This window comes from Coloeus monedula (genome assembly GCF_965178545.1).
Source record: "Coloeus monedula genome assembly, chromosome: 5".
NCBI lineage: Eukaryota > Metazoa > Chordata > Aves > Passeriformes > Corvidae > Coloeus > Coloeus monedula.
The window spans coordinates 47,417,762-47,440,165 of NC_138785.1; the positions used below are offsets into that span (position 1 = coordinate 47,417,762).

Below are 22,404 nucleotides of genomic sequence, written 5' to 3' on the forward strand. Positions count from 1 at the left end.
TCGAGGAAGTCCATAGGAATATAATTTAGCAAGATGAACTTAAGCAATATGAAAGATTACATCAAGATTCCACTTCCACTGGAGAAATGATTGATTTAGTTGGAACTCGGACATGAATTTTTTGTTGCTGGTGGTCTTTCTGCAGTTTGACACAGAAGTAAATCTTGGAGGGCTTAAAGAAAGCTTACATTACTTGTCAGTAATGAAGAGTTGGGTTTGAGGTAATAGAAATCTTTTGTTTCTATGCAGTTATTCAGTAACTCAGTGGTTTAAACCTAACATTTTGCTTAACTACTAATGTACAATGTGAAGGTGCCTTTCCAAGCTTAGAATTGGATGCATATGATACTTGTAGTTCAGTAAGTATAATCCTATTTCTCTCCAAAACCAATAAAAATAAATACTCAGGATACAGTACAGTATGGTCTGTGATTGTGATTCCATTATATGTTTCATACAAATATGTGAATCAAGGTTCAGGATAGTCTGCTATCTAACGTTTGTTTTTGCAATTCAGTTGTAAAGTAATGCCATGAAGTGCATGTAGCCCAGTGTTAAGCTGTTGTCTGTAACACAAGAGCTCTGAACATTTAAACAAGTTTAAAGCACTGATGATGTCTTAAGCTGAAGACTGTTGGTGGTAGCTTCTGAAGGATGTTTATCTACTTTGCACTTCAAAAGCATAGTAGGGAGCATGTGGAGAAATCATAGAAACTTCTTCAGTTCTATCAGGCTGAATAGGGATTTTGTCTCTCCAGACTTGATGCCAGAGAACGTTTGTTTATTTTTTCTAAAACTATGGAAGTCTTTCATCTGCCATTTTACTTCTCATGCAGGTCTAAAAAATATGTTTCCTGTTATGCCTACAGTTGGTAGAGATGTTATATATGGGATTTTTGCCTCATGAAGTAATTGTGGAAAAAAGACCAACCTGACATTTGCAAATGCTTTTGTCTTTTAAAGTCTGACAGTTCATAGTAAATCTTCTATGTTTCCTCCTCCTGGAAGCTGAGGAACATCCATTTATGATCTTCAAGTGTCTCAGTCTCCTGCAGGCTAAAACCTTACAGATTATACTCTGGCCAGAGTTTCATTACTGTATCTGAACCTCTAAGCCTTCAGTGTCCAAGGAAGCTTCCATGTTACAAAAGTTTTAAGATCTTTCGAGACTTTCAACCGGTGCTGTTCATTTGGGAAATCTTTTGAAGAAGACTAACATAAGAGTGAAGACTTAATCTGGCAATACCTTTTTATACTCGTGATACCTTCTGTTATTATTGAGGCTAGCATTGACTAGTCTTTAGCGAATGAGTGTATGTCAGGAATTTTACCATCCCAGTAACTTCACTAACAAATGCTCAGCCAGTAATGAGATGTGGGTTCTAGTATTGCCTTATTTAAGGTAGAACTTTCCTGCTCATCTGTCACTTATTCTCTTTCTTTCAGTTGGTATATGGTTCTGGATTCTTTATTTTTTTTCCTTGAATGCAATTTCTCAGGATATGCAATGTTTTTTGCATCTTAAAAGTTCATATTTTTCTTTTATGCATATGACCCTACCACTTTCGTAATAAAACATGTCACGGATTTTGCTCCCTAGTGAAGGCATTTGGTTCTACACATTGTTTAAAACATTTGTCTTGCATTTTGGCTAGTTGATGTTTGCATTCTATCAAGAAGGCAGGATTAATCCAGCTGAAAAGATTCTACCAAAATACTTTTTGTTACAAATGAAAGTCCTTTCTTTTCTAGATGCCTTGTTGACAACTTCAACAAGACGCCTTGTTGAACAAGCTGGCTTCTGCCCAGGGGTATTTTACAGTGGAATATCTGCAAATCATTAATATAAATGCATTGAGTAATTGGATACTAACCTGCTGCCATTTGCTCTCTAACCATGATGTTTTTACTGTGGTTTTACTGCTTGCACTTCAGTGATTTTTACTTTTGTTTTGACTTGCGTCAAAATAATTAGATCAAAAGAAACAACAAATCAAAAGTATATCTCAAGGATTTTACTCTGCTCTTTCATTTCTCTTACTTCAGTATGAGTGGTGCTTTATTAAATGCTGTAATTTTAGAAAAGTAGGTGAGCTTTGGTTTCTAGGGGTAGTTTCAGATTTGAAGCTTAAATCTTGCTAACTGGAATTCACATCAAGAGTCGTAAATTTGTGCCCAGAGTTGTTTAGCTCATTGCCTTCATCTAATTCATCCATCATTTTCTCAGTCACTGTCTTTAGATTTTACAGTGATGAAGGTGAGGAAAAAAACATTGCCTAGGTATGGTCACTTTTTCCTTTCATAGAAAGAAAACTTAGATCTATTTAAAAAACTGAAAAGTATCCAATTAAACTCTATGGATTATAACCTGAAAGAATGAAAAGAAAGGTCCCTCTGTTAGTCTTACACTGTATTTTTCTGCAGGACTGCTTTAGTTACAGATGTTTGCAGGGCAGCAATGTGCTCATCTGTCCACACTTACGAGTATTCTATCAGTGTAGCAGCAGCTTCCACATTGCAGTCTTTAGGAAACTCTTGTAACTGATTGTCAATAGATCCCAGGGTGTTCCTGGCACTGGAAATACCATTGCAAGCTCCTACAAATGACAAATGTGTGCATGTGTCCAAAAAAGAAAGATTTACTTATCTCTAATATTAATGTAATTCTTTGAGGGATACATTTGTATGCATGTATTCCATCACCCATCTTCCTTCTTGTAAGGCAGTACTAGAGGAGTTTGCAAAAGAATTGACTGGCTTGGGGTGCGTGGTGTTGTGACTGTCTCTGCATGAGGCACAGTACTTGGTGGGGCATCTTTACCTTTCTCAAAGGGGACAGTAGAAGTTGGCTGACATGCTCTGAATATGTTTGAATGGAATACATTTAGAATGATGTGCAGAATACCTTGAGGTTTTGTTGCAATGGAAATACATCACTCCCTTACTTTTCATGAGTTCTAAACATAAGAATAGTGTGTTATTTGTAGTATATGTCTGTGCACAAAAAGATTTAGAGTACTTTGTGTTCACTAAAGGGAAGAATCGTATTCCTAAACTCAGAGTATATGTGACCATCTTACTAGTGTTGGGTTTTATCCATTATAAACATGGACTATAATCAGACTGTCTGGTGGGAACGTTTCATCTCTTCTTTTACATGTTCCAATTTAAAAGCATAACTGCAGGAACTATTGATTTCTGCTAGTACTACTGTGTTTGTAGATACTGAGTTAATCTCATGACATGGTTAGTCCATTTAAATCAACTGAGTGTCAGCTTGGCACAGTTGAGATTAGATTCTACCTCAGTATTATGCGTTTAAACAAGCAAAACCAATGAAGCAGTCTAAAAATAACATTATAACTATTGTGGAGTTATCTACTAACTTTAGGTAAGTCTGAATTTTGACAGTTTATCTACTAGAATAGAGCAGTTTTAAGAGATTTTTATTTTTTTCCTTTGTAGGAAATGTGCACTGTTGAAGAACCCAACGAAGAGTTCACATCTAGACACAGCTTAGAATGGAAGTTCCTATTCTTGGATCACAGGTGCAGTTCCTTCTGTGTAGTAGCAATAGCAGCTGAATCATACTGCTGGCTGTAGTATTTGGTGTTCACTAACCTGCATTAACTACTCATAGCTTGTGTTGAGTTTAATTTTTTTTTTCAGAGACATACTGTAAACAAGACAGCTTATATAACTAATTCTGGTTTCTTTGAGAGTCTTTTGTGTGTGTGAAAATAAAATGACATTGATTTTTCTATTAAATTAGGGCACCTCCGATAATAGGTTATCTTCCATTTGAAGTTTTGGGAACGTCAGGCTATGATTATTATCACGTGGATGATCTAGATAATCTGGCAAAATGTCATGAGCATTGTGAGTACAACTAAGTCACTAAAATGAGCAAGTTTGTTAAATTGTACAACTGTTCTGCTGAAATTTTGTGATATTTTGAGTGAAGTTTGACATTATTATACTGCTGTTCCTTATCTTTGTTTTTCTTTTGAAACAGAACTACAAAACACATTTAATTTTATCTTATAACTCCAGGGTTTCATTGTGGTAAATAGAAGTGCACAGCTGTATGACTAATACTTTTTCAGTTCTTCCAGTAGCATTTAAAAGGCTTTATACTGTTTAATAAGTGCAAAAATTGGTGGAAAATTTTCAAACCTGTTCTTGATAGTGGTTGTAGTACTGGATTTAGACATGGGTTTGGGCTATATGTACCTGGGAAATAATGTTCTTTTTATGTAACCGGAGTATTTACAGCTTGGCAAGACAGTAAACTTTATTCTTCATCTTTATAGTAATGCAATATGGGAAAGGGAAGTCATGTTACTACAGATTCCTTACAAAGGGACAACAGTGGATTTGGCTGCAAACACATTACTATATCACGTATCACCAGTGGAATTCCAGGCCAGAGTTTATTGTCTGTACGCACACTGTTGTAAGGTAGGTTACTTTTTAAAGTAATCCTACTGGCATGGGAGCTACCTTGATGGTATTTCTGGAAGTAGAGAAATTATAGCAGCGTAAAGAATCACTGGAAAACTTCCTGGGATACTTTATAAGCAAGGTGGCTTTGAGGAGTTTGGTCTTTGAGGTATATTTTTTAAATCATCCCGCAATATAGTAGTCACACTTGGTTTGTTCTTCTAGTTATGCAGAAGTTAGAGCAGAAAGACGACGAGAACTTGGTATTGAGGAATCTCTCCCAGAGATAACAGCAGATAAAGTGAGTGTTTTATACAATTTTATTTTACATCTTCACATACTAAAAATTATACGCACGCAAATATACAGCAGCAAAAAGTGGTTTGTCGCATTTGTCCCTAAATAAAGTAATTATTTGGTCTCTAAATAATATGACTATTTAAAATGATCAAAGAAGTCTAGAAAGAGTGTTGAACTGTACTCTGCCTATAATGTCCTTCTCTTTTCAGGAATAAATGTCCATGTAGTTATACTATAACACGGTAGCACCCATAAGTTTTTATTAAGATCTGATTTCTGCAGCATTAGATTCCTAAATAAACGTTCCCCTTACTGGAAGTAACCCATAATCTGAAAAACCAAGGTCAACACAGAAAGTTGACTTGAAGGAATTCACAATAGGAAAATCATTAATTCAATGACTATGTCCCACTTCTTAGAAGTATACAAAATTATTTTTGAATGAATGCCCTTGGAAACTCAATGTGTGTTATAAGCTTGTGGATATGATCTGTCATGTTTTAGTCTCACAGTTCAGAAATGTTTTCCTTTGGCAGTTTCACAAGTTTCATCTGTTGGTGCTCCTTCTAGTGGAACAAACTTATCCTTTCCAAAAGAATAAGCAGTTCACTCATTACACTGTTATTCAGAGTGAATTGAGGGGCTAGAGAAGGAGGTCAGCTCGGTAGTCAGTTTGTGGCCTGAGTCTGCATGCGTTTTGGTTTCTAGGCTTATATAGCTTTGGTTTCCAAGGATAAAAGCCTCAAATGGAAACAGATCTTACAGCCATCAAACAGGCCAGTACTTCTGCACGGTCACCTGTGTAAGGGAGTTGATTAGAAACAGCAAGGTCTGAGATATTTTCTAGCAGAAATATACATTGTGTGCTGAATTAAAGAAATAATTGTTATTTGTGTCTGTCTCTTCAGAGTCAGGACTCTGGGTCTGACAATCACATAAACACAGTGAGTCTCAAAGAAGCACTGGAAAGGTTTGATACTAGCCCTACACCTTCTGCTTCCTCCAGGAGTTCGAGAAAATCTTCACATACTGCAGTATCGGATCATTCGTGTAAGCACCAACTGTTGAAAATAGAATTGCCTTCTATTGAAAGTGAAAGCTTTCTCTACTTAATTAAATGTGTAACTGGAAGTTAATAATAATTTTATGAGAGGTGTGCAAGTGAAAACATCCTTTTTGATGGTTCAGAGATCTGCAGACTGCTCTGAAAAAGACTTACTTCTAAGAGTACAATATCAGACACTGGAACACCCCATTTCAATCCATCAGGTTGCACTACTGGTGCATAGTCGGGGGCGGAAAAAAAAGAGTCCAAGCCTTAAGTGTTTTTTTATTCATTAAAAGCTTCCTGTGATTTGATTATTGAATTACAGAATTGAGATAACTATTAACATGTTTCTTTCTGTTCTAACTCTCAACATTGTCAGCAACACCAACTAAAATGACAGTGGACACTAGCACTCCTCCAAGGCAAAGCTTATCTGGTCATGAAAAGACTGCGCAAAGAAGATCATCTCTGAGCAGTCAGGTAACTTCAGAGAAAAATGCACTTAAACAGTGTAGTTCACCTTTAAAAGCTATTATTAAATCCATATAAGCTTTGTTTTATTTCTTCTAAAAACACAGTTTAAACCGTAAGAGTTTTGCATGGAATACGTCTCTTAGAATTGCCTCATCAATATGCAACTTCGGTACACTAGATTTTAAAGGAATATAATAATTAAGCATATATGTATTTAGGTTTTGTCATTAGGATTTGCAAGAATGTGAATGAATCTCTGCTTTCACTCACATGGAGCTTCTTTTCTGTGATTCTGGATTTTTTAATACACACACACACACGCACATATATATGTAAAATTGCCAATGTAATGCTGTGTGTGTGTTCCTATAGAGAATTCATACAAATTGATGACTAAGAATATTAGTGAATACCTCTGTATCCTTTCTGAAATCTAGATAGTATGAGAAAGTGTCATGCTTCATGTACTTGGTGCTCATTTTCCCATTGAACTAATACATTCACTTCAAAAACAGAATGCTTATTAAAAGATGTATTTCTAAAAATTGTTAGTTTAAGAATAAATCAAAGGTGTCAACTTCCAAACTTGTTGAAAAAGTCTTTCCCTTAATACAATTAAGACTTCTAAAATATTTATAGTTGTAATTTCTGTTTTATACCTACTGCTTATATATATATTTTTAGCAGCCGGAAAATAATGTGTATATTATGTGGATAATCAGTTGCTTTTGTTTTCTTAATTCTCTAATAATTAAGGTTAGATATTTCAAGAAACAATTTACTAGTTTCTATCATATTTTCATATGATACTGTTTTGTATTTGACACTTTAAAGAAATACTTCAGGTCAAGTATGAAGTTCATTCTCTTATGATTATGGAACAATTTTTTTAATCCTAGTCTTTAAGCTCACAGTCTCTTGGACAACCAGTAACACAGCCAGCAATATCTCAGCCTGCAACTCTACAGCTCCAGTCTGGAATGACTCAGGTATGGATTAACTCAATTTATTATTATTTTTTAAACAGTCTTGTTCTCCTAGAGAACAGCGTTCTCCTGGAGTAATGGGCTGCCTGTGGCTTGGGTGCAGGTACTGAGTGAAAAACAGTTTGGGTTGCCAGGCCTAGAGAGTGGTGGTGAATGGAGTTACATCCAGCTGGCAGCCGGTCACCAGTGGGGTTCCACAGGGCTCAGTACTGGGGCCAGTCCTGTTTAACATCTTTACTGATGATCTGGACAAAGGGATTGAGGTCACCATCAGTGAGTCTGCAGAGGTAAATGTAAATCAGATGTACTGAATTGGTAGATGACACCAAGTTGGGTGGGGGTGTTGATCTGCTGGAAGGTAGGAAGGTTCTGCAGAGGCATCTGGACAGGCTGGATCAATGGGCCGAGGCCGATTGTATGAGGTTCAGCAAGGCCAAGTGCCGCGTTCAACAAGGCTAGGTGCTGGGTCCAGCACTTGGGTCACAACAACCCCCTGCAGTGCTACAGGCTGGGGGCAGAGTGGTTGGAAAGCTGCCCAGCAGAAAAGCACCTGGGGGTGCTGGTCAACAGCAGCTGAACACGAGCCAGTGTGTAGCCAGATGGCCAAGAAGGCCAGTGGCATCCTGGCCTGTATGAGCAATAGTGGGGCCAGCAGGATCAGAGCAGTGATCACGGCCCTATGCTTGGCACTGGTGAGGCCACGTCTCAAGTGCTGTGTTGACTTTTAAGCCCTTCACTGCAAGAAAGACATTGAGGTGCTGGAGTGAGTCCAGAGAAAGGCAGTGGAGTTGGTGAAGGGGCTGGAACATGAATCAGACAAGGAGTGGCTGAGGGAGCTGGGGTTGTTCGGCCTGGAGAAAAGAAGGCTGAGGGGAGACCTCATTACTTCCTCTCTACAACTTCCCGGAAGGAGGTTGTAGTAAGGCAACTGTTGGTCTCTTCTCTCAGGCAACAAGGAACTGGGTAAGAGGAAATGGTCTTGAGTTGCACCAGGGAAGGTTTATGTTGTATATTAGGAAAAATTTGTTTACTGAAAGAGTGGCCAGTCATTGGAACAGGCTGCGGGCACTGGCTGCCCAGGGAATTGGTGGAGTCACCATCCCTGATGGTATTAAAAAGCCATGTAGATGTGGCACTTAGAGACGTGGTTTAGTGTTGGACTTGGCAGTGGTGGGTTAGTGATTATCCTTGGTAATGTTAAAGTCTTTTCCATCTTAAACAATTCTCTGCTTCTATATTCTGAATATAATGTTAATTTCTCTTTCAGAAATTGAGTCCTTTGTTGCCAAATTCATCTTTAAAATTATTCTCTTGAAATGAGCAAATTCCCTAATTTGACACTTTTACTTTTTCTTCCTGTTATTTGTGGGGATATAATTTTCAGCCATGCGCATTAGCAACATAGACATAAACATAGTTAAAGCTAAAATATTTTAGGGCATGAATTTAAAAATCCATCAACTCTGCTGGTAACTTTCAGGCATATGCTTATAACACAAGGCTGCTTGGTCTGTGAAATGCTTCTAATAAGAACAGGATACAGGTATCGAAAGGTTATACTGACTTGGGGCCTGTAGCAGATGTCTGAGGAGGAATAGAAGTGGCAAATAGTTTCTCTGGGGGCTCAGCCGTCAGCATTTTGTGATTGAGGGTATTCCCAAGTTATTTTTATGTTTTAGCTCTGGGTGAATTTTTTTTTTTTTTGAACTGGCACAGTTCTAATTTTTAACATGAGAGAGCTTTAACATCCACAGCACCATGTAAATTACTAAGGCTACATATATATGTGTGTGTGATTTGGACACACAGTCAAGTTTCTCATGCTGTGGATATTTTTAGTTCACAAATTCTGATGCATCAATTAAATGTTAATTCTGTGACGTTTTCATACGAATGAATTGGTCCTCAGATTATGGTTTATTAGTAGTGTAAAGAGCAGTGCTTGATTTCTTTGCTGCTGTGGAGGCCTGTATTTACCTCTTGGAAATAAAATGTCATTTTTGCTCAGCTTTTAATTTATTCATTGCACTACAGCCTGTGTTTCAGTTTTCAGCTCAGTTAGGAGCTATGCAGCATCTGAAGGACCAGCTAGAGCAGAGAACACGCATGATAGAGGCAAATATTCATCGGCAGCAGGAAGAGTTGCGTAAGATTCAAGAGCAGCTTCAAATTGTTCATGGTCAAGGACTCCAGGTGAGTTCGTGTATCACAGGTTTCATCTGTAGAGAATTTAGGCATCTGAAATGTGTCTTGGGCACCTAATTGCACAGCATGATCCTCCATATTCTCTGTCAGCTGCCATCTGGGCCTAATATATCTAAAATCCATAGTATGTGAAGCTGCTGTTCCAGAGGTACCTGATGTTTTGCTTCTGAATGTATCCAGAAATGCCCCAGTGTTAAGCAGGTCAAGCTTAGCTTATGACTTAACCTAAATAAATGTAGAATGATGGAGTGGTTGTTAATTCTTGCAAAGTTTTTTAGCCATTGGAATATTAATCCAAAATCTTCAAGATGAGCATCTCTGTTTTAGCTCTGAGGGTGTCAAATCCATGCTTTTGTTTCTTAAACTGTCCTATCATGCTGAGTGGCTCTACTGTGCATTGTAAACTTGAAGGAGTTGAGCCAGAAAGACAAGAAGTCTAGAGGATGCATTACTCAGTCTCGCAGCTGACTACCTGATTTCTGATTTTTTTTAACCAGTATATATTTTTCTATTTTTTTCATTGTCTTTTCAGCTATATTTGGAAGAAAATAATTACCCTATTGGATTTTTCTAGTTAAAAGACCCAAACAAAAAAAAGTGATCACCTCAAACTAGGATACATTTTAAGGAAATAATTTAATATTTTCAGTCTGGATTGTGACTAAAGAGTAGAAAAAATACTTCATGGAAGTATTGAGTATGTTGCTTAAATTCTGTTGAAAGAGTAGGAGTTTCTGGCATGTGCCATTTTCAGTGTTGTGTGATGTCTAGTGTAAACATGCCAGCAGTAGACTGCGTTATCCATGTCTCACAGGGAGAGATTCACAGCTCTCTTCCCTTGCAGTGAGGAGGGACCTTGTTCAGGAATGTGAAAACTAGAGAGAATACTTCAGTGCTGCACATTCTGCCTTGTTATAGGCTCGGGCCTAACTTTTTGTAAAGAACCAAATATTTTTGTGCTGAATTCTGTTTATTACAACAATTGGAAAGTTCAGTATAATCATTATGATTTCCTGATTGTCAAGGAAGATTATGTTTTTGGGGCTATGCCTAGATCTACTGATACAGAGATTTCCTTCATCTGATTTAGTGTTACTGCTGAAGGGCCTACAAATAGAAGTGTGATCTCAAATATGTTTTGTCTTTAGATAGTTGTGGACTACATTACTAGTTAGTCTCTAGATGGTACTTTTTCTGAAGGAATAAATACTGAATGTTAATGTTTAGAACTGTAGAAAATGAGGATTCTGATTCTTACCAGTTAGTGTCAAGTCTCTGAATACTGACCCTATAACTTGTGGAATTTTTTAAGATGTTCTTGCAGCAGTCAGCTTCTGGACTCAACTTTGGTTCTGTGCAGCTTCCTTCTGGAAATTCTTCAACTGTTCAGCAGCTTACACCAATAAACATGCAAGGTCAAGTTGTTCAGACTAATCAGACTCAAAGTGGGATGAACACAGGCCATATAAGTACTCCACACATGATACAGCAGCAGCCTTTGCAGAGTACTGCAACACAGGTAAAATTCTGTTACTGATTTTGCTGGATAGAATATATGCTCAAAACCACAGCTGAAACACAACAGCTTCCCTGTTATGAATGAATGTTTGAGATTGTTGAAAAAAATTATCGTCAAGGGTATCAGCAAAAGCCGAATTTAATATTAAGTGACAGCGCGACAAAGTTCCTTGGCAAGATTCACTCTACTACTTACAGGGCAGTTAAGGCACAAGGAAAAAACAAGCAGCAACAAAACCAAATAGAATCCAGGCAATCAAAATGGAAATGAACAGAGAACTATCTAGGGGAGTATATGTGTGTGTGTGTTTTGGTGCATGTGACAAAAGGACAGTGAGGGCAAAGATAAAAAAGGAACATGGCCTAAAAGCTTAACAGCACTCAAACTTAACAGTACTTCACTTAAACCTAGTAATTTAACAAAGGAGCAACATGTAACTCACACCTAACTTAACTTATACCTTAATTTATAACTTAACCTTACTAATTTAACAGAGGAACAACACTCAACAGCATTTTACCTAACTTATAACTTCAGAGTTATAATTAGCAACTTACTGAAAGAGCAACACTTGGCAAGACTTAGGTTATAAGTTATGTTGAACTTAACAGCTTAGCAAAAGAACAACACTTAGAGGCGTTTAAGTAAGCTCATGTCATAAGTCACAGGCTTATTTACAGGCCTAACTTACTTGGATATCCAGTGTACTTAAACATCTAAGAAAGCAGCATTTCTCTCAGATTTGCTATAGCATATGTGTGCATGTGCATGCACACAGACATAGAGTCAGTACAAGCAAGGTACCTGTGAAAAATTCCCCTCAGAGGTCAGTGACATACTCACTTTGATGCCTTTGCATCTCCCAACGGGCAAAGGGTTGGACCTTGAGGAGTCAGGGCATCAGCCCAGGACTTGTCCTTGTTCGGCGATTCTCCAAGTATAGCAAACCTGAGGGTTTGCTGGCTCTGAGAGGCGTCCCCCTCAGAGGGACATTGCTGGTTGCAGGCGTGCTGCGGCCCAGGAGGGCTCCAGGGGTCTCATTCTGGACTGCTGTTTATAGGGTCACAAGAGAGTGGACTTTAGTCATAGCAGTGTTTCATCCTGACCACAGTTTGGGTCGACACTCTCTTTGAAAGTCTGAGAACAGGAAAGTTATGCCATTCAGGCAAGAAGAACAGTGTCCAAGACTGTTCATAAGGAAGACGATGCTTGTCGGGCAGCACAAGTTCCTGGAAGCAAACCGTGCTGCTGATAAGCTCGGGAGGAGCTAAGCCCAGGTTCTTCAAGGCCGAGGCTTAACAAGCATTTCTCAGATCACAGTGTGGCCTGGAAAGGAGAAGGGGGGAATGCACCACGACATCCCCTCCCAAATTTCTTTTGAACAATGTCTGTTGAGTCATTAATTTCTTTATGTTTGAAGCTTTACAATTGAAGTGCATTTAGGTTCTTGATAATGCAATTTCAGATCTTGTTTTCATTAAGACTTAGGTATGTAAATAATTATTAAGAAGTAACTTTTTTGAAAGACCAGTCTCAAGAAAACTTTTAGCTTGCCTTTTTTTGAATGTGTGATTTTTTTTTTTTGACAGAACATACACTTTCCATCAGATGCAATAGGTGTAGGACATCTATACTGTAATAGCCTTTTTCTTCCATGAGTTTATTTAGTTTCTTTCAATTCTGTGTATACTTCTAAAGTTGCAGTATCTTGTAGTGAATTCTACAGCTTTACTTCCTATGAAATGTGATTATGTTGGCTTTTTTCAGTATATCATCCACCTCATATACTGGGAAATGTATTGAGCAGCTCTCCACTTTTCATCTTCTGACTCATGATTTTCAAGTCTTCTGTCAGAGGTATCCCCATAGAAGCTGGTTCTTCATGCCAAACACTTCTAATGGGTTTGACCATTATGTGTATGGAGACTCCTTACACTTCTGATATCTGTGGTCACCCTCCTCTTGTACCCTTTTCCACATTCCATACTTTCCTTTTGAGATTTATGAAGAGACGGACTAGTGGTGCATGTTACCATCTCAGCAGTAGGCTAGTTCCAAACTTTCAAGTAAGAAATTTGTGACATTATTTGCACATTTTAGTCTAAGTTGGGCACAGAGACACTAAAGGAATAAAAAGAATTTTGAACTAACAGTTTGCAAGTAGCTGAAAAATTCAGGGAAAAAAAAATCTGAACAGGAGAAGATGTTAACGTAGAAATACCTGTGTACTTTAAGAATTCATTTGAATGGAAGAAAACCACTGGTAGTTTTGAAGTGTGGGCAGTGACAGTGAGGAGGACAGCTGTAATATGTGACCATTTTCCACTTACTATCTCAAAATTTCTTTTCAGCATAATCAACAAAATGTACTTAGTGGACACAATCAACAGTCTTCTCTTGCCAGTCAGTCACAGAACACAGTCTCGGCACCTTTGTACAACACTATGGTGATTTCTCAGCCAACAGCAGGAAATGTGGTGCAGGTTCCCTCTAGCTTACCACAGAACAACAACCAGAATGCTGCTGCAGTAACCACTTTTACACAGGACAGACAAATCAGGTAAATCTTCAAGATGACTTTCTATAATGGTATGCTTATGCAGCAGCACCATATACAAAAGTAACTAAAGTAGCATTGAAAAGGTTGTGTGATTGTGTTTCAGCTGTATGGATGCAACCCCCAAAACTAAACTTTGCCCTAAGTAACATATTTGCAGGCTTATCAAAAGCCATGTTGTTGTAGTAAAGTATGACTTTGAAAAATCTGCCTTTCTCAAGTGTATGTGATGCTTCATGGATTTTTTTTTTTCCTGAAGGGACTCCAAATGTCTTTTTCTATTGACAGATTTTCTCAAGGTCAGCAGCTTGTAACAAAACTTGTCACGGCCCCGGTAGCATGTGGAGCGGTAATGGTACCAAGTACTATGTTTATGGGACAGGTGGTGACAGCCTACCCCACTTTTGCTGCCCAACAGCAGCAGACACAGACTTTGTCAATAACACAGCAGCAGCAGCAGCAAAGTCAGCAGGACCATCAGCAGCAGCTCACCACAGTTCAACAACCAGCTCAGTCGCAGCTGACCCAGCAGCCCCAGCAGTTCCTACAGGTAATGAGTGTAGAGTTGTCTACAAATTTTTCCAAGTCCTGGCACTTTCATCATGTTTAGGTTATCCAGGGTTGCTTTACTTGAAAACAAAGCACTTAAAATAGTAACCTGTGAATAAGCCTGATGCATGAGGTAAGTTTATTCTGTAGCTGTTCTCTAAAGTCCTATTACTTAAAGGAGAGGTGGTCTTTCCTGCAGTTTCACTCCATGCATTGTCCTATCTTACATCTTTTTCCCTTTGAATTGCTCTTAATTGACTATCGGATGAAAAAACAGGTATTTCCTTTAAAACAGTTTACATTTTCTTTGCACTGACATATTAATGCAATAAGGTATGAGAGATGATATGGTCTGGAAAGCAGCACACAGCCCAAAGCAAGACATGTCCCAATAACGTGAGGGGTGAAATTCTGTCTAGGCTACAGGGGAGGCTGAGCAGCAAGTAACTTTGTAAGCAGAGAGTAGGGAAGAACCTTGTTGTAGTGGAGAAGGAAGAGAGATTGGGTCAAAAGAGAAGGAAGAAAAAACTCAAGAAGTTTAGAAATGGGAACTCTCAAAAAGAAATAGAAGGTAGAAGGAATTGATGGGAAAATCTGTTGGCATTTGTTGATTAATTACTGGCACGTGGGTCACCCAGCAGCTGGAGTTGGTGAAGGAGGTGTAGTGGCTGGAACACTAGAGAAGCAGTGCCTCCAAGAAAACATGGGTTCAAAAAATCTTAATTTGGCCTCTGATGTTGCCTTCTTCAAAAAAAGGTAAAGTCTTTTAAAGTGCAAATGTAGTTTGTGCACATTCTTAACATTGTTTTGACTACTCTGGGAAAGTCAATTTATTTTGTCTTTTTTATTCTTTAAGAGTATACATAATTAAAAACTCTTACTTTGCAAGTGTTCCGTACTGTGTATGCCATTTCCACTAAATCTGGGATCCTCTGCAGAGGTGGAGTGTATAAAAATGCAGTAAGTATTTGGAGGCTTAACCTACATTTATAGGCACAGGGAATAGATGCAGTTCTGATTAGGGCTGAGTAAAATTTTCTTTAACTAGCATTTCAGCACTCCTTTATGTAGTGGGAGACTTCAACTGAATCAAACCAGAGTGCAGATTTGAATGTGTTCTCTGACAAGTCAGATAAATACTGTAACAACAGTGCTGTTTAGCAGGTTGGTAGTGTCTCTATCTCTCTTTCTAAATTTAAAAGTTTATACAAGTTTGACTTAATCCTGATCAAACAGATATGTGAAATACGAAGATCTCAAGAGGTTTGTAGGTACTCTAGAATTTCTTTCTGGGCAAAAGTCTAGTGTTTTTAATACAAACTGTTAAAGTGCTAGACTTCAAAGTGAAGCAAATACTCTTTAAAAAGGACAAAAGTGCCTTCTGTTCACTGGGGCATCTTACAGTCTGATTCTGTAGGTGGAGCAGTTGATGTACTTTACTTTCTGCTGCAGAACATTTCAGGATTGAGACGTCCTAGTGCATTTGTACCCATCCTTCATTGCTTTTCTTCAGTAATCTTTTTTTTGTTGTTGTTGTTGTTCTATGAAGAATAACATTAAAACTATGTACCATTTCCAGTGTAATAAATCTCCTTCAAAGGGAATATTTGGGTCTGCAAATGCAGCATTTTCTTTGACTATGCATTTTGTCTATGGGGAATAAATGTGATCTGTGCCAACCATGCATTTCCTCAAATAGATTCCTTACACCCCACTATGCGCTATGCTTTTGTGGTTTGAAATGAAGACAAATTTCTGTGTGTTCCTACCTATCACCACAGAAATTAGAAAGACCAATTACAGCTGCTTTATTAATTGGTCAGATGCACTGCTTAAATGTATTAGTATGAACAAATCTTTGCATTGTTTGCTCAGCTTAACTGGCAAAATCCGAAGTTTATTTTGATTGAATCCTTTTGAAAAGTTAAAAAGCAGCTAGGCCTGTGTTTCTCAGTGCAGCAGGAAAAATAATTTTTTTCTATTTTCGTGTTTTAGACATCCAGGTTACTTCATGGAAATCAGTCGGCTCAGCTTATTCTCTCTGCTGCTTTCCCACTACAACAAAGCACTTTCACTCAGTCCCACCACCAGCAGCATCAGTCTCAGCAGCAGCAGCTGTCACGACACAGAACTGACAAGATGACTGATCCTTCCAAAGTTCAGCCACAGTAGTGTGGGCACTGCCTCTTCTTGAAGCAGACTGCCAAGAGGGGCTGCCCCACAAACAGTTGCACTGAAGCTACAGAGGTAACAGTATGAAGGCTTTCTAACACCATGGTGTTGAGATCTACTTCTAACGTCTGGAATCTGCTAAGAAAAGCCACAAGATGATGATGGGGACATGGCCAACTTCAAGAGTTGCCCCAGTTTCTGTGTTCTAAAGGATTTGCTGCCATGTTGTAATTTGTCCAGGTGAAATCTCCAAATGTGACTGAAATGAGAGTGATGCTGAAAATATTGGTATTTTTATCAATCCTGTACATTTTTAAAGTATTAAAACGGACATGAAGCAATTGTTTTGAATTAGCAGGAAAAAATGCCAGAAATATAGTCCAAAAACCATCTAATTTTTTTTCAGATGATTACAGGACAGTAAATATTTTGAAAATGTTGTGTGAAATCCAGTTCTCTGTTGTACAGATGCTGTAAAATATTGTGTATATGTCTGCATAAAAGGAGAAAGAGCAAAATATTTTATATGATGCATGAAAGTGTAATCTGTTATTTGTAGGTTTGAATATGTTTCCCTAAATTCTCACGCCATACTCAGACTAATGTTTTCCTCTGTTCTACCCTTTTGTTTACAACATGATGCATCATTATTTTCACCCTTATTGTGGGCACAAGTCTCTTGTTTGTGCTTTGTCCGTGATGTCAGGGTTTGTTCGGTGAGGTATAGTGTGTTGGTTAGTTGACTGCTTGAAGTTAAATTATTGATGAAGCTGTTTGAACTGGTGATCATGCATCAGGGTTCAGGACATTCAGATTCATGAATATCATCCATCATTTCATAATGAATTCATCATTTTATTTGAAAAATAGGAATTTGCACTGCTTTCTTGCGGATGGTTTGGAATTTTATTCCCCAAAGCTATCTTTTGATATAGTTCATAGTTGGAAATATTTATGTAAAAGGTTTAAAAAAAAATGACAGTAATTTTCAAGAATGTTTCAGTTATAGGAGTAATTTGCACAAAAATATATTTACATTTAATAACCTTTTGGGCACTTTTTAACCACTTTCTCTGTGGTGAGAATTGTAACTTGTTAAACCATGTTGGAATCTTTTTATTCTCCTTCAAAAATTAGTCAGAACTAATTCAGGGTCATTTTAACAACAACAACAAAACCCATAGTGCCTTGATTTTAATTCAGGTGATAATGTTGAACATCTTGAATTACAATGTCTTGAATCTGTAACCATTTTCAATTTTGAAGTCTTAGCACATTGTCAACCAAACTTGTGTATCTACTTCATAGATATTTCTGTATTGTGTTAATTTTAACAGTGGTCTGAGTTGAGACCATGAATATTTTTGACTGGTACTCCCCCTCAGACAGTAGCCAGAAATAGAGGATTCTCAAAAAATCTAAGATCTTTAAGGTAATACTCTTAAAAAAAAAAAAAAAAAAAAGCAAACCTTAAAAGACAGGACTCTTTTTGCGGAAGGAGGAATAATAAGCTGATTTTTTTTTCTTAAATCATTTTCGGAAGCATTTAAAGTGTGTTTTGGGCGAGATCATGATTGTGTTTAACACTACCAGGTATTGATTTAAGAGATATCACTGAACTAAGACTTCAGAAGGCAACTTCACTTTATAAAGAAAATAAAAAGTTCCAACAGATATGTGCTATTTAAGTAAATGTTGGTAGGCTTTTATGGTACTAGTTTGTGGCAACCAGAACTTCAGAGGAAAATAAATAAATGCTGATAGATCTGATAATTAATTAAGAACAAAAAACAGTAAAAGCAGTTAAAACTAGTGCTAGGGAGAGAAAGCTGGATTAATCTTGAATAGTGAGGAGGAGTTGAATGAATGTAACCAAATGGTGATGGTCTATTTTGTACTATGGAACAGTTTGATTGTATTACTGAATGAACCAAACCCGCAAGAGGTAATACCAGTTTAGCCAAGCCTTTGATGCCGTTGGTTACGTCTTGGGGCAAGCCTTTGCCTCTGCACGTGTCCCAGCATAAGACCTTTGTTATTCCCCAGTCATAATGCAAATGTTTGGCACCAAAAAGCCAAGCAGTGAACAAGGAAGGAGAGTGTGAGAAACACAGTACCAAAGAGAATCAGATTGCTCTCTGCTCCAAGAAGCCTATTGCAACCTGGAGCAAGGAACAGATGCCAATACCAAACATAGCAAGGAACACTTTCCCTTCTTTAAAGGGATTTCTGGCATTCTTCAGACTGGGATAATTGTCAGAGACCTGTTTCTGTAAAGTTCTATATAAAGAAATCCTGCCTCCCTCTGCTATCCCTGCCACTCCATTCCACCTGTTTCTGTATGAAGCTGCGTTGACTAGAGGTCTGTGCTATCACTTCTTTTCCTAATGGAAAATAGGTTAGATACAAATTTATTTAACCAATTACAATGAAAATATAGCACTAAAAACGAAAACTGGGAGAGCTTTAATAGTGCTGTTAGAACTACTGAATAGTGGTAAAATAGGTGTATTAAGCTATTGTACAGAGAATTACAGAAATTAGAGATGCCAGACAGTTAATGATGCAGCTTTTTATATAAAGCTTCATTTCAACTTCTCTTCCCATTCCCCCCTTCCCAAATACTCTGGGTGTGCTGCTATAGGTCTGTCAGTAAAAAGGCTAAACTAGGAGAGAGAAATTAGATGATGGGATAGCGTGGCTGCTGAAAGGGAACTATAGAAATGCATGCTTTGATCAAGAAGCTTTTTGTAGCCTCAGAGAGAGGTCATTCAATTACAGAACTGCCAGCTAGCAGAGAAAGGATAGAAGATGGGGAAATTCTAAGGAACTGGAACAATATGGCACACATTTGAAGAATTCCTGCTGTGAATCAGGCAAACTTTACAAAAGCAAGTGTGTAGAACTTGGTCCAGATTGTGTGCAAGTATGCAGATGCTTTGTTCACAAGCAGTGACTAGAAAAATGTATGTTTAACAGGTCTGCAGCTTCCCCTGTTGCTGAATCAACTGTCCTTGAGTTTTAGTGAGAAGAGGATCAGGCCATTGCTTCTTTCTTAAGCAGCCTTTTGCTTCTGCCCAGCTCATTTACTACAGACTTATTTGCAACATCCTGATAAATAGCACGACAGTGAATGCTGTGATGCTGCAGGTTCTGGAGCAGAAATGTTACAGAAGGACTCTGACAGAAGGGAAGGAGTCTGTTAAGGGGAGGATTGTATTTGTGAAGAAAGGGGCTGGTGATACATAATGGAGTGAAAAGGGCAGCATTTGCACAGTTTAGGAGACAGACATTGTCTGCAGTGAGTGAGGCTTTGAAGAAAAGTGTCTGGGATAACTTCAGAGAGAAAAAAGAATATAGCTATTTTTATATTATATTTAATATATATTATATTTGTATATAAATATGAAAGGATTCTAGTAGGAACTCTCCATATGCCTTCCACTTCATCTAGAAGGTTTACCTTCTGCACTACGGTTCCAGTGTGTCACCACCTTCTGTGGGCATCTTGCCTACTGCCAAACACCAAAATTAGTAACCCAGTATCCTTACAAGAAATAGGTTTCATTTCAGCTTTATGTAAAAATGAATAAAATAAAGATATATCAGGCAGTTTTTCACAGGAAGAAATTCTCTTAAGACTTAAATAGCACTTTCTCTTTTTTTTGTTGTTGTTTTATTTTTTTGAGTAATAACAAGCACTTTACTGAAAAGACTATTTGAAAAACAGTTTATTTCTTTAGTCAGTGAAACTGTTAAAAAGTGGGGGCATCAAGGAGTAACACATAAAACTGTCAAGAGAGACATTTCTGGAAAATGTTTCTTTATGGTGATCCTTTGAGGCTCAAAGTGCAGGATTAAAAAGGCTTCTAAAACCAGTTGCCTTTGTGTTTTATATGGCATGGGGAAGGGATTAGTGATGATAGCTTCCTTGGAAGGAGGCTTTTTAAGTTGCACAGTTGCCTATGAGAGAGAATCATCTGGAGGCTCATTTGCCTGCTCAGTAATTCTAAGTGTCCCTTAGGATTATAAATTGTGTGAGAATGGTCTGAAGGTTTAAAGATGTGGCCTTTTTCAAATGTTAGAAGTCGATTCAAGAATCATTTATATTTTCAGAGATTTAACCCAGGTATTGTTATGAGTGTTTTAAATGTCACGGCATCAGGAGATGTCAAACATGTCAGATTCATAAGCTTCTCTATTTGAAATAATTATTAAAATTAGATGTACAGTCAGAGGGCTGGAAAATGGTTATTTTAATTAAAAGGGAAAAGAGACTAGTTTTAATAATTAACCTTTTATTTTTTTACTTATCCCTGGTGGAAAAAATTGAAAAGAATGAAATGAATTTGGATTAAAAAAGACATATTTAAACAAATCATAGTAGATGAGACAACTGTGAGAGAACATTTGAAATTGACTTGGTTGTCCATGAGACTGGATAGTTGCTTTTTCACGATCATGATTTTTAACACTACATTCCTTGTCTTTTTCTTTTTTAAACAGGTGATTTTAAGCTCTGTGATACTTCATGCTATGCCACCTGCATGAATTTTGCCAGCATGATATGCTATATTCAAAGATATAAATAAAAAGGAAGGGGGGGGGGAACAAAACACTGTGTCTGAAAAAAATACTTTATGGCCTAATACAGAGACCCCAGCTATGACTGAGAGATGCTGCATTAATAGACAATCAATCAATGGGTAATTATTTATGAAACACTTTTGGGAATGGTCTTAAAGATGTAACTGCTTTGAAAGCAGTTGGCGAGTTGTCTTTTTCTAACAAGAAAGGTAAAAAATATTTATTTTCAGATATATCAGATTGAAATTTGAGTTTTTAAGCAGTGTTGATTTCACAGTGTCTTGGGTTTCAGTTTTGTTTTGTATTTTTTTAACTGGCATTAGATTTATATACGTAAAAGAAAACAAACAGAAAAACCCTAGTGCCGTTCATATTGACGTCAGGAAATGTAGATACAGTTCCCTGGTGTTCATGTGACCATTACTAACTGTCAATTTTTTAACTGAATAAATGTAACTCATTTAAAATTTTGCTTTCTGTAGCTTCTAAGGTTATAGAAATTTTTTTTCTGAGTTGCTTGATGTCAGTTTTATCCAAGTTTCACAGTGAAGCGCTCTTACCCTTCCCACGACTGTACCAAAGGCACTCTCTCTCCCCCACCCACAGAACTGACTTGTGAGAAGTTGCTTGATGTCACTTTTATCTTCTCTCCCCTACCCAGACAAATGACTTGTGAGATTTCAGTAAAAATGCATACTGTATTTTTTCCTTGTCTTCTCTCTGTATCTCTTTATAAACTGATGCCCCACTCTAAAGGCTAGAGACCTCTGATTTGTGTGTTTACTGCCTTGGAATTTACGCACACAGCACTGGATTGAGTGTGCACAACTTAAAAACTGCTTTCACACCTTCCTGTCTACAGTCCCTGTTCTTGCCAAAGGATGGAGCAGCACTGCAGCGTGTTTGGATGGGCATAGCCCTTCCCTCACTTTCTGTCACAGGCAAAACTCCCCTCTCTTTAAATTAAACCCCTCCCTGGCTATTTCTTCTGCTGGTGAAATGTCAAAATTTACTATTTTTAAAGTAGAGGTGGTCTGAAATGTTGGCTGTGGCACTGAGCAAGGAAGCAGAGACTTGCATTTAGCAGCAAGCACAACTTGTTGAGAGCTGTGTGATAATATGTAACCTGTCAGGGTGGTCTGACCCTTTTTTCACTGATCAAAGTGCAAACATTAATAATTCAAAATTAATTAAATGTTCAAGGAAAGGAGGGTGGGAAGAAAATTCTGTAATTGAAACTGAATTCCTGGAGAAAATTATAAATACACATAGCCATTTTTACAGTCTGCAGTACTTTTTTTTTCTGGAATACCACACTGGATGCCCAGAGGAAGATATTGAGCATTTGCCTTTGAGAAATAGTTGTGCAAGTTGTATATTACTTCTATATGGCATGAGGCCCCCGTGCCCCAGAGTGAAACAAAGTCAGCTGTAAAAATGCTGTAGCTGTAATTAAGAACTGTCACCACCCATCAGTGATAAGACTGAGAGCACATAGCAAGCACAATTGACAGTTTTCTTAAAATTGAACTTTGGAAATAGGAGTGTATTTTTCCATAAATTT

At 37.7% G+C, this 22,404-nt stretch overlaps 1 protein-coding gene across 6 annotated transcripts in view; it reads left to right on the forward strand.

Moving 5' to 3' along the window:
- Positions 1–22,047, forward strand: part of CLOCK (clock circadian regulator) — a 68,769-nt gene extending 46,722 nt beyond the window's left edge. For 5 of the 6 annotated variants that reach the window (XM_082282076.1, XM_082282079.1, XM_082282077.1 and 2 more), the window contains 12 exons: positions 3,466–3,548; positions 3,773–3,879; positions 4,314–4,461; positions 4,669–4,744; positions 5,652–5,793; positions 6,171–6,271; positions 7,165–7,254; positions 9,286–9,444; positions 10,769–10,975; positions 13,327–13,535; positions 13,821–14,082; positions 16,077–22,047. In XM_082282076.1, the coding sequence (XP_082138202.1) occupies positions 3,466–3,548; positions 3,773–3,879; positions 4,314–4,461; positions 4,669–4,744; positions 5,652–5,793; positions 6,171–6,271; positions 7,165–7,254; positions 9,286–9,444; positions 10,769–10,975; positions 13,327–13,535; positions 13,821–14,082; positions 16,077–16,253 (1,761 nt within the window). In that variant the 3' untranslated portion in view covers positions 16,254–22,047. The remainder of the gene's footprint in view (positions 1–3,465; positions 3,549–3,772; positions 3,880–4,313; positions 4,462–4,668; positions 4,745–5,651; positions 5,794–6,170; positions 6,272–7,164; positions 7,255–9,285; positions 9,445–10,768; positions 10,976–13,326; positions 13,536–13,820; positions 14,083–16,076) is intronic. The other variant, XM_082282080.1, reaches the window with a different exon arrangement.
- Positions 22,048–22,404: the final 357 nt, after the last annotated feature.